The sequence below is a fragment of the Ostrea edulis genome, chromosome 7, assembly GCF_947568905.1.
Source record: "Ostrea edulis chromosome 7, xbOstEdul1.1, whole genome shotgun sequence".
NCBI lineage: Eukaryota > Metazoa > Mollusca > Bivalvia > Ostreida > Ostreidae > Ostrea > Ostrea edulis.
The window spans coordinates 83,176,534-83,190,029 of NC_079170.1; the positions used below are offsets into that span (position 1 = coordinate 83,176,534).

General features: G+C 35.8%; 1 protein-coding gene across 1 annotated transcript in view; it reads left to right on the forward strand.

Annotated features, from left to right (window-relative positions):
* The window catches only part of LOC125657068 (sulfotransferase 1B1-like), a 6,129-nt gene extending 237 nt beyond the window's left edge, over positions 1 to 5,892 (forward strand). Inside the window, exons 2-6 of the mRNA XM_056145552.1 lie at positions 1,889 to 2,063; positions 3,290 to 3,607; positions 3,778 to 3,881; positions 4,105 to 4,288; positions 5,378 to 5,892. Of these exons, the coding sequence (XP_056001527.1) occupies positions 1,889 to 2,063; positions 3,290 to 3,607; positions 3,778 to 3,881; positions 4,105 to 4,288; positions 5,378 to 5,481 (885 nt within the window). The 3' untranslated portion in view covers positions 5,482 to 5,892. The remainder of the gene's footprint in view (positions 1 to 1,888; positions 2,064 to 3,289; positions 3,608 to 3,777; positions 3,882 to 4,104; positions 4,289 to 5,377) is intronic.
* The last annotated feature ends 7,604 nt before the right edge of the window (positions 5,893 to 13,496 follow it).

The window sequence follows — 13,496 nt, forward strand, 5'->3', positions numbered from 1 at the left end:
GTATAATTAAATTTCTCACATGTCTATAATCAAACTCACCCGTCTAGAATCAAATTCAGCCGTATAGAATCAAATTTATTCGTTTAAAATTAGCCTCACCCGTGTAGAATCAAACTCATCCATGTAGAATTAGATCCCTTATCCATGTGAAATTAGATCTCATCCATGTATAATTAGATCTTACCCATGTAGAATCAAATGCACCCGCATATAATTAGATTTCTCCTGTGTATAATCACATTTCATCCATTTAGAAACATACTTATCTGTATAGAATCAAACTCATCCGTGTGAAATGAGATCTGACCCGTGTGAAATGAGATCTGACCCGTGTGAAATGAGATTTCACCTATGTAGAATGATACTCACATGTGTAGAATCAGACCTCATCCATTTATAATCAAACTCACCCGTGAAGAATCAAACTCAACAGTGTAAAATTAGATCTCACTCATGCAGAATCAACCTTAACCGTGTAGAATTTGATCTCACCCGTGTAGACTTAAACTCACCCATGTAGAACCATACCTCATCCAATTAAACTCAAACACATCCGTGTAAAAATCAAACTCAACCCGTGTGGAATTAAAATCAAATATATAAAAATCAAACCCACTCTTATAGAATCAAACCTCATCTGTATAGAAAACTCATCAGTGTAGAATTCTCTCCAATGATATCGTATATACACTTGGTTATCCGTAAAGTGCATTTCTAAAATTAAATCTCACCCGTGTAGAATCAAACCTCACTATGCAGAACTAGATCTCACAAGTGTAAAATCAAACCTCATTGGTGTACAATTCTTTCCCGTTTTATAGTATATTAAAACAGGCAAAAATTAAATATTCGTATCTAGTGATCTAAAATATGCTTACTTAAGATAACTCTGATTCTAAAAGTTGAAATAAGAAATATGCTGGTGTTCCTCATAGACAATACATTTGCAGTCTTTGGTGAACAGGTCTTCCAACAGTCCGTTGGAATTCCCATGGTGACGAATTGTGAACAGTGCTCAATCTCATAACTCCTGTAAGCAATACAAAATAGAGAGTTGGACAAACACGGACCCCTGAGATCAGGTGCCTTGGAGGAGTAGGCACCCCCGTCTACTGGTTACACCCGCCGTGAGCAATGTATCTTGATCAGGTAAACGGAGTTATCCGTAGTCAAAATCAGTGTGCAAAGAACGACCTAACAATGGGTATGAAACACATCAGACAAAATTTGACCCAATGAAAGGTTGTATTGGCAATCTATATTGTTATAACGACCATTAAATTTGCGAAATGGCTACTTTAAACAAGGATGCTAAAACCCCTGCACCATCAACTTGTTTGTCAGTATCCTTCCTCGATTTAAAACTGACCATATTCAGAACACATGATTTGCAACTGATTCGAAATGCTAGAGCATGTTCTGCTTATAATCAATTTTCTAAACGAGACATAATGCTGTCACATAAGTTTATGTTACAGGGTCTGAATAGTCTTGTTTAAAAGTCAGCAATTCGCAAATTCTATGGTCTTCTATAATGCACTTATTTGCTCACACAATCTGTCATTAGGTTGAATGCTGTCTGACATATTTCCTACCAATTGTTAGATCGATTTTACGTTTACCTGATCAAAATGTAGGACTCGTGGCGGATGTGATCGATAGGCAGGGACGGTTTACTCCTCTTAGGCACTTGATCCAACCATTGGTATATCAAGAGGTTCCTGTTTCCACTACTTTTAATTTTCTTGCATTTACATGATATATGAGATTAATAACTTTTTTTTCCAAAACAGAGTAGTTCTCTAACTAAATGTATCTGTTTTGTTATTAAGAATATACACGATGCATGTAAATAGCTGATTATTTATGTTTTATTCCCTTTTTTAAGATGAGTAGAAAAGATGTTACAGATCCCAGTGGCAAAGTGGTGATGCAGGTTGTGGAATATAATGGAGTTTTCTTTTCTGTCAGCTACATGGGCAACATAGTGGAACAACTCAAACAGTTAAAAGACATGATATTCAGGGACAGCGATGTCTGTGTGATTTCTTACCCCAAATCTGGTTTGTGGTTTACATTGCATTTAGATTGCATTTGGAGTTTAGATTAGATGTCTCTTAGAAACCACAATATGAATAATATGGTTGAATTTTTGAAAGTCAACTATTTAGTGAAACCTATTAATCTCTAGCTAAAGTTAAAACCTCAGAGGTGTTACAACTGTAATAGTTATAAATCATGACACTATTTCAACTCAGATGACATCACAAAATGACATCAGATCAATTGCAATAAGATAAAATACAAAATATTGAATGAAACACTGATTTTGACTACGGATGACTCCGTTTATCTGATCAGGATATAGGGCCCATGGCGGGTGTGACCGGTCGACAGGGGATGCTTTATCCTCCTAGGCACCTTATCCCACCTCTGGTGTGTCCAGGTGTCCTTGTTTGTCCAACTATCTATTCTGTATTGCTTACAGGAGTTATGAGATTGATCACTGTTTGTTATCTTCACCTTTCACACTGATATACATTTTGAATATACATTCTGATTCAACGCACAAGTACTCTGAAATTGATGTTAAAAATATGCTAAAGTTCCTCATTGACAATATCTCCGAAGTATTTGGAGATTAGGACTTACAATAGTCTAATGGAATACCATGTGGAGAAATCGTGCTTCATTTTAGCTGACTTTTTATATTCTTATCAAGCAGATAGCATTCAAAAACTTCTATATGAGAAGATACATAATCTGAAACGAAAGAGTTTATATATACACGTATATTCAATTATTAATATACTTTGCAACTGCATATTTATCCCCATTTTTGATCATATGTAATCAAAATGAGCTTTTTTTCTTACATATAAGATATTCTCATGCATACATTGTATAGCGTAATATATACATATGCCATACTCTCGTGTATTTTGATATATAACATAATTTTGTACATCGATGTTTTACTTTCATTTCTTTATAAATTCCCAGTCGCTATTCAAGTCGAGGAAATTATACTTTCTGATGTCTAAATGTCTATACTGAATTCTTAATTTATAGTTATCAAAATGAGTTGTGACATTGATCACTGTTCATTATCATCACCTAAGTTAATTTTTTACAAAAAACGAATACGTAATAATTTCGTCCCGTGGAGAAAAGGACATTATAGAAAACTGCTTACCACTCATAGATAATTCAGTATATATATACTCAATGTATCAATAAGATCATAAATCTGCAGATATCTAAATAAAAATATATTTCATCTCTGTAGGTACGCATTGGTGTTATGAAGTGGTGTGCATGTTGAGAAATAACTCTTCTGAGTACCACGACACGATGCCCCCTCTTATCGAATTGTTTCCCGTGGAGAAACTTCAGCAGGTTTCCGATGGTGTTTATGTGTCCCATTTGACGCCCCAACACATGCCGAATAATTTCATGGCCAGGAAATGTAAACTCATCAATATCTACCGGAATCCAAAGGATCTTGCTGTATCATATTTCAATTTCGTGAAGAAAACAAAACCTGGGGAGTTGATGAAGGATATGGAATTTGACGTCTTCTTCGATATGTATTGGAGAGGACAACGTATGGGGTTTTTTTAAATTAAAAATTTCATTGTTAAAATTGTATTGAGAATTTCAATTTGCTTCCGGTTTTAAAACTTATAAGGATCATGGAAATGCATAACGAAAACTTATATTAAGCTTTGTTGTACCTAAATCAATTTTCTACTTTGTTGTATATTTACATTTCAGTTTGCAGGTGTCCCTGGACAAAATATGTAAAAGCATGGACTAATTTTGAGGAGGAAAATCCATCACACCCTATCTTAAATCTCTGCTATGAAGACATGAAAAAGGTAAAACCTTATCCTCTATGCAATCAAGCATGCCTACACGCTGCTTTTTATCGCGATCTGGTGAAGAATTGATATTCCTCAAAAACGGCATACAGTGTATTCGTACCGAATAGGTAAGCTTTCTATTATCATCAAAGTGAATGATTTTGAAAGAAATTATGATAGATTCGATAGTTTATAAATGTTATTCATTCTCTTTTGAATTAACTGTCTCTCCTTGTAGGACCTTAAGGCACACGTAAAAAAGATAGCTGACTTCCTGAAACTAGAAACTAGTGACGAATTGATCAGTGAAATTGCGAATGCGTGCGAATTTAAGGCAATGTCCGACTATAAGAACAGAAACATCCCCGCGGTTTTGAGCATTGTGACTGATGTAAAAGATGAACACGTGTTCTATAGGAAAGGTAAATAATACAAGTGCTATCTGAACACCTGTCTATTTTATGAAAACATCCTTTCCATTTCACTGATTCAACACTCTGCACTTCTTTTTGTCTGCTACTATTTTCCCGTATTATATATGTATGATATACAATTCCACCTGATTGTACTATGTAAGTTAAAACGTCATTTCAGTAATTCATTGAATTCTTATTTGAAATGTGTTACTGTGTTTCGAAAAACTGAGATTAATTACAATTATATTGCATAGGTTTGCTTTAGAGATAAGGTCATACGATACTCAAGATTTAGACTTTGGACGTATACAACTAAGTAGAGGTTTGCTGTTTTTACATTTCTCTTATTTGATCACATAACAATGTAAATCGCTCAATAATACATGAAATGTACCAATTTTACATGAGTTTGAAGGGTACCAAATTGTGCGTTCATTCATTGAATTTTAAAGAATATATTTGAATATATTTGAAATATTGCCAAATTAAATGTGGTTTCATAGGAAAATACAACCACATTTTATAAAGAAGGATCTCAACCATATATAGAAACACCTCCCCCGGAAATCCTACTCTAAAGCCAGATTAGCGGGAGGGGGATTTGACCTATAGCCAGATACCTCTCCCGGAAATCTTACTGTAAAACCAGATTGCCGGGAGGGGGATCTTATCCATAGCCAGACACCTGTCCCGGAAATCCTACTACAAATCGTCAAAAGTGGGGATTTTAGGTATATCATATTCAAAACGACCATAGCCACTTATCCAATTTATCGTGGAGGTACAATGTATGCTACAATACGTCAGGATGTAAAAGTAGAGAACTTAAGGCGGTTATACCTGTCAACAGGGAACGCTTACTCCTACTAGACACCTTATTCCATATTCAATGTTTCCAGCGGTTTGTGTTTCCTGTGATTTTCCATTTTAATGGCATTATAAGATGGATCACTGATCTTGATCTTCAGCTCTTAGTATACAAAATCAATTCTTGAATAATATGCATGATATTCTGATTAAGTAGATATCTTAAGCACCATTATTAAGGGATTGAATTCATGTTGAAGTCATATAACACCACATGTGTGGTTGCAGGTGAAGCAGGAGAATGGAAGAATTGGCTGAAGGTTGCCCAGAGTGAGGCAGTGGATACAGCGGTGGAGGCCGCAAAAATTCCTCTAGAAATCAAGTACACCTAGAGAACGATGAGGCATTTCTGAAAGAGAAAAAAATTGTGGATTTAGTGCACATGGAAAAATAATACGGAACTATACAATTTTCAAACTTCTGTAACATTACATGTACATTGGAATTTTGTCAATCTAATCCAGAAGGAAAGTGGAACACAAATGTCATTTATCATTTCGTTTGAAATATAATTTTATTGCTGTACTGACATATTTCAAAGTAGCATTTAAGTCATGCTGCTGGAAGATATACTTCAAATGTATCCTTTTGGAGTACATTGTAAATTATATCATAACGGAATCACTTATTAATATATTAGAAATATTTCTATAGAGAGGCAGGATCAATTTGGTGTATCTGGAAATGTATTGATGATACATGTATATTTGAATAAAAAATAATATATTTTGTTATAAAATCCATCCTCTTCTCAATACTTACGTTTTACTATATTTGCAGATAATGAGTTATCATATTTACAGCCAGTCTCCTTGATGATTACTGCATACAGGAGGCATTTGCATCCCGTTCCATTTTCGCCCATTTTGTCTTCATCAGAAATAGGCAGATTTAAAACTTACCGAATACAAAGTAGCCAAAAACTACATTGAACCAATTTATAAATTGGTGATGAGGATACTTACTTCTCTTTGACATATGATCCCTCCTCTGGTATGTTGAAGTGTCCGGGCTTGCCTTACTCTTCATTTTGTTTTCTTTATACGAGTAACGAGATTGATCACTGTTAGTTTTTTGCACCATTTTATGAAAGATAAAGATAATGAAAAGTGATCAATGAAAATGTAAAGACAACGAACAGTGATAAATCTCATAATTCCTATAAATAGTAAGACAAAGACAACAAGTGGTTTGAAACGTGTCATGTTTGGCCGTTCTTTACACTGATTTTAACTACGGATTAATCTGCTTATCTGATCAAGGTTTATGGCTCACGGTAGCTGGCACTAGTCAACAGGGATGTTTACTCTTCCTAGGCAACTTTGGTGTGTCCAGGCACCGTGTTTGCCCCTCTCTTATTTTCTAGTCTTTATAGGAATTATGTGCGCAATTTGTTTGAGCTTCAACTGAATAGAACGAAGTATCAGGTTGTGTTCAGTCTGAATAAGGAGGGATGCAAAAATAAGTTTTATTTCATGTTTCCTGAAGATTTGATATAAAAGAAATCATCAAAGTTTCCTTGGACTCAATCAAGGTGCTCAGAAACCCCTATTCCGGGAATCACATTGAACAATCTCTAGTGACAACTTGGAAATGTCGTGTCCCAAAGGTCCCGAGTAGTGGCTTAACCCCTTGGCCAAGGGTAATAGCATTGTTTTCCATTGACGTATGTGCCACATCCTTCTCGGGTCAACTTTAAACTATCTGAATAAAGTTCCCTTTTGGTGACACTAGCGAAGCCAAGTCAATTCACTGCTAACCGATAATGCGCGGTTTGATTACATTAATAATACGCGTACCAAACATATGGATAAATGGGACAGCTATGACAAGACGAGGTTCAATGCAACTCGATACAGGATTAGAAAAACATAAGGAAATGTTCTGAAGTTCCACAGTTATTTGCGGTGATGCCATGTGTAGTGCTCGCATCGCTCGTTGAGGAAAATTGACCGAAATGGCGGTTGGGTTGAACTGAGTCACAACCTTTAGCTGAAGCAAACGTTGCTGATGCGGCCATCTTCCGCTTCTTTGATTTTTGGTGCATTGATATTTTATCTTAAAAAGACTAAAATTTATAAAACTCGTTAATGTTTTAAAGAGAAATTGAAAATTACGGCCCTTTAACACAATTCCTAGGACCTTGATCCTGATAATTGAGTAACAAAAAATGTACAATTCTTATGTCAACCATTAAAACGTATATTACATGCAAAAAAACTGCACAGAGTTTATGAAAGGCGAATATAAGGAACAGTGATCAATCTCATACTTCCTATAAGCAATACAAAGCAGAGACATGGGTAAACATGGACCCTTATATATACCAGAGGTGGGATCAGGTGTCTAGGAGGAGTAAACATCCCCTGTCGACCTATCACACCCGCCGTATGCCCTATATCCCGATCAGACAAACGGAGCAATCCATAGCCGAAATCAATCACTGTATCAATATGAAAACAGAGTACCTGAGTCTCGGACGCGTAATTCGGGCGTAGTTTACCCAAAATTAAGCAGAGGTATAAATGTCTTGGTGTTGTGTGATTAGCTCAATTCAAGAGTGAAATTATTTGGAATTGAAAGAAATATTATAGACGTTCAAAAGAATTGTTGCAATGAAAAATTGTTATGTTAAGATATCCTTCTCTGGGGCGAAGCGCTAGGGGTCACAATCTCTGGGGGTTTTTGTTTGTTTTTGTCACTACGCATTTTTACGCTATGACTGGGGAAAGGATATGATAATCAGTTTTAGGGACCGCACCTAAACTCCTTGAAAGGGGTTCTAAGACAAAATTTTAAGATGTCACATTCTGACCAATTCATGTCATATAACATTTTACAAAATATGCTTCATTAAGATTGAAATTATCAAAGTTTCGTACTTTATTTCCTTTGAAATCCCATCAGCAGTTGCAAAATGTTAAAACGAACAACTTTGCTTTAATGATGCTTACCAAATTTTATTTGTTTTAAAAAAAATTAACTTTATTGTAAAGACTTTTGAATCATAGAATAAGATGACCTCAACTGATTTCTACTAATATGGTAAAATCACAAACTTAGAGATAAACGGGATTGTATGAAAAGTGAAGATAGTGAATAGAGATCAATCTCATAACTCCTATAATGAATACAAAATAAAGAGTTTGGCAAACACGTATCCCTGGATATACCAGAGATGGGATCAGGAGCCTAGGAGGTGTACACATCCCCTCATCCCCTATCGACCGGTCATAACCGCCGTGAGCCCTACGTCTTGATCAGGTAAACAGAGTAATCCGTAGTTAAAACAGTGTGCCAAGAACGGTAACAATCGGTATAAAACATGTTAGACAGCATTTGACCGAATAATGATAGGTTGTATTGGCAAACTAGATAAATAAACGAATACGACCAGATAAATTACGTTGAAATTATGTGTAAGATTAGTATTGCAATATGATATAAAGAAAATTAATGTTTACTTGATTATATTTTCAGAAAATTCACACGAAATTTGGACTAACCTCCTTCAATGAGTTCAAAATTGAAAAGGAGGCAGCGGAAGTGGAGCTCTTTAAGTGGAATAACTATGTTCAACAAATGCGTGGTTAGATATAAACATTACTAATAGTATGAGTCTACAAGATACAAGTAGCACGGAGCTGAGCTGAGGAAAATCGTCAAATTACAAGTAGATATAATGGGGAAATATTGTGAACACCGAGTTACTTTTCTGAGCACCGTTGTGATTTCTCTCTGGGAAACGTCTACCAAACTGTGTTAATCTAGGTTTAAATACGTTTACGGGGAAAAGGTGAAGATACTAGAAAATGAAAAGTGAAGATAAAGATTGTTATCGATGTCATACCACAATACAGAGTAAGCATTTCCTGTCGACCAATCACACCGGCCGTGAGCCCTATCTCTTGATCAAGTAAACCGAATAATGCGAAGTTTAAACTACGCAATCCTCTTTGGCTCTTCGCAATTACCCATACCCCATTTACATTATAAAAGAAAACTTTATAAAGTTTCCATTTGTGCATAAATCAATGTCTTAAGTACGGGAAGTATTCCTGACGGAACTTCAGAGGTTTTTACTTTTACACCATCTGTTAGACTGGTTCCGGTTAGATCGATGAAAATGAGAATATAACGAACACTGATCAATCTCATAACTCCTATAAGGAATACAAAATAGATAGTTGAGCAAACACGGGTCCCTGGATATTCTAGAGGTGGAATAAGGTGCATAGGAGGAGTAATTTTTACCAAATGAAATACAAGTTATGAAGTAAATTAAAACGGTATAGCGCTTTTGCTGACGAAATGGTCGACTCAGAAATCTAAAGGGGAAAACACTGGTTTCCAATAATAGACTGGCGTGTTACTTTTGAATATAAGGCCAACGTTTTTAAAACCAAGATAAATAACTGCTGCAGTTTAGCTTTACTGACATTTATATGAGTCTTTTTTAATCAATAAACCATGTTCCTATATGGAATGATGAACAACACAATATTTTTTTTAGGTGCATTCATATGACACAACAACCCTTTTACATATGACATTACTTAGCTCACTGTCTTTTCTTGACATGACTGCAGCACCGTTAATAGATTTCGTCAGTTCATTTGCCTTTGGCTGATAATTCGAGTGTTTAGTTTTACCTAAATATCATATGACAGTTGCTACATGAGTCTTTATATTTACTTTTGAGAAGTCAAACTGTATAACAGTTTATTTCCTCCCTTGACCTATTTTTACTTATTGCATGCTGTGCATCTGTGTCCCTTTTCCTGTGGTATTTGTTTAGCTTTTCGTCAGCCATATTATGGTTTGAAAATCCTCTGCACACTTGAACGGGTTAGTTTAAACAAACGAAACTACAATGATCTCAGAATAAATTCCTTTTCCTTAAGTCGTAACTTGCAGATATTGGAATTTATGATGAAAATGAGAAATATTTGTTAGAATATATGCATCACATTTATGCCCCGTTAAATCTACTATATACTCGATATAATCATGGTGATGTTTATGTTTCTCCAATAAAGATACTATCAACATATAGATATCCTTATTGAGTAATTTGGGTAAATACAAGTATAACGTGACATTGTATAGCAGAATATTTGTAAAAAAAAAAAAAAAAAAAAAAAAAAAGGAAAAAAAAGAGTATTCAAGAAAAAGTATTTATGTAGGCGAACTCGCATACCAAGTGCGCTATACTTCTATCTGTATTTTCATGACATATTGGCTTTGATTGATTGTTTAACGTCGCAATCGAGAATAGTTCTCTCATATGGAGACGTCAACATTGCCGGTGTAGGGATGCAAAATGTAGGTCTATACTCGGCGATTACGGCCTTTGAGCAGGGAGGGATCTTTATCGTGTCACACCTGCTGTAACATGGGGCGTCGGTTTTTACGGTCTCATCCAAAGGACCGTCCTACTTAGTCGCCTCTTACGACAAGCAAGGGCTACTGAGGAATTACTCTAACCCCGACCCTCACAAAACTGTACCACATTTTATCCAGGTGTCCGTGTTTGCCCAACTCTCTATTTTACATTGCTTATAGGAGTTATGAGATTGGTCACTGTTAGTTATCTTCACCTTTATGTGAGTTATGAAATTGATCACCGTTCGTTATCTTCACTTTGATAGGAGTCATGAGATCGATTACTGTTAGTTATCTTCATCTTTATAGGAGTTATGAGATTGATCACTGTTCGTTATCTTCACCTTGATAGGAGTCATGAGATCGATTACTGTTAGTTATCTTCATCTTTATAGGAGTTATGAGATTGATCACTGTTCGTTATCTTCACTTTTATAGGGGTCATAAGATCGATGACTGTTAGTTATCTTCATCTGTCATTTAAATGGTTGTAAATCAGGAGAGTTACAACAGCGAAGATCCGCACATTCTGAAACTGTGGAAAATTGTTTCTTTGGAACTTTTGCCTTTGTAAGAAGTTTCTTCAAGTTTAGCCGATGGCACTGAATACGGAGATTCCGAAATATCAGCTCTTTTATGATGAAGGTACGTTCAGTATTCTGTTGAACGCTTGGGTGGGTACAAGATGTACACATATATTATAGACTAGCTATGCAACTAAGAATAAAAATTATGAAAGCGTAAATTTTGTTTATATCAGCCGTTGGTATACATTAAACTGACCATATAGAGAATAATATTTGTTCAAATGAGGCCATTAAATTAAATATGAATTGGTTTTTTATTTCCTTTTCTGCACAAGTGATACTTTAATCAAAGAAAGATGCTAGATGGTGATGATCGATATTTGTTGGAGATATTTTATCATCAAATACTCATAAACGTACTAAAATTGTGTGTCCCAGCAATTTGGGTGGTTGCATGATGTCTGATGATTATCCTTTAGGCAATATATGAAGACAACGATAAACATTTGTACCCATCGCGTGTGCACGAAAGTATGTTTTGCGTCTCACTGTGCATAAGAGTTCCACAAAGGGAAAGAACCTTTGGGCAAATCGGAAATTGCGTATTATATATTTGATGTCCCCAATTCCTTAGCTTTTTATATGTATATGATAAGAAATGATAAATCAATTGATCTTCACTAATTCAAACAAGGTACTGCTTACATCCAAGGTGGTTGTGGAAGGGATTGTTGGATTCCAACATAATTCCTTATGATGTTATAAATGAAAAAGTGAAAATAACAAACAGTGATCAATCTCACAAAGAATTCAAAATTAAACGTAGGGCAAAATGACCCTCTCCACACACCAGAAGTGGGATTAGGTGCATAGAAGGAGTATGTTTGTCTGTTGACCGGTCACACCCGCCGCAAGCACTATATCTTGATCAGGTAAATTGAAGTAAAAATAGGTATGAAAGAACGGCTTAGCAATTGATACTTCCCACATTTATGTAGCAATATTCCATTATCACCTGCATATGGTGTTTATATATCTCAACTGATTCGATATGCAAGAGCTTGTTCTGGGTATAGTCAGTTTTTAAATCAAGGTAAGCTACTGACAAACAAGTTGATGGTACAGGGATTTCAACAGTCTCGATTGAAGTCAGCATTTCGCAAATTCTATGGTCGTTATAACGATCTAGTTCGTCAATACAACCTCGCATTGGGTCAAATGCTGTCTGACGTGTTTCATACCGATTGTTAAGCCGTTCTTGGCACTGATTTGACTGCGGATAATTCCGTTTACCTGATCAGGATATGGGGCTCACGGCGGGTGTGACCGGTCAACAGGGGATGCTTACTCCTCCTAGGCACCTGATCCCACCTCTGGTGTGTCCAGGGGTCCGTGTTTGCCCAACTATCTATTTTGTATTGCTTGTCGGAGTTGTGAAATTGGTCGCTGTTCGTTGTCTTCGCCTTGCATGAGACACCTGAGACAGTATTTAATCCAATGAATGGTTGTAATTGCAAGTAGGTATCAATATATGACAATGTACATCTGTATAGAGCGCGAGAGCTCATTGGTAGAAAGACAAATAAGGTAATGATTCAGTAGATAATGAGGACGATGGACACATTGAACAAATACAATTATTGGACTGAACAGATAATGAAAAATATGATTCATGTTTCAAACATTAGATCATAACAGTCTTTCATAACACAACAGCTTTGAAAGCCGGATTTGCACTGTTAGCTGAAAAATACTTCTAATCTCATATGTAGGGAAAAGTACACTGCGCATTCATTATCTTCTTCCTTGAATGATACTCACACATATGGCATGGGGATGGATTCATTATATGTGTGATTGTCAAGGAACTGAATAAAACAGACACAATAATTGGGCTGTGAGCTGTAAGGAAATGTTTTCGATGATTTCATAGACAAACTCATCCATCCAATAATAAAGATATCGGATTGGACATTTACAAATGCAGGCAAACCGAATGAGTTGACAATTTCACAGAACATTAACTACATGTTTGTTGGAATTCTACTGAGCTGATCATTAATATCAATACCATTGGCCATTCACTGAATTTCATCAGAACTTGAAACGAATATATAGTGCATTGCAATTAATTTGAATTTATAACTTACATTATACGGTCTGGTCACACACACACACACACTCACACACACCCCAACACACACTATTAAACATTTTCACTTCGTCAAATACTGTGACCTGAAAAGGCTGAAATCGAAGAAAAGTTGTACATGTAATACATGCAACTAATTTTCACGGATTCAGTTTTCGTTGACAACATCGGAGACTGGCGACCGTTTCATAAACAAATCGTAAATTGTAAACGTAGACGTAAATGTGAACGTAGCACGTACGCCCGTTTGAAACGGTGTTTCACTAAAAGTTACGACTTCCGA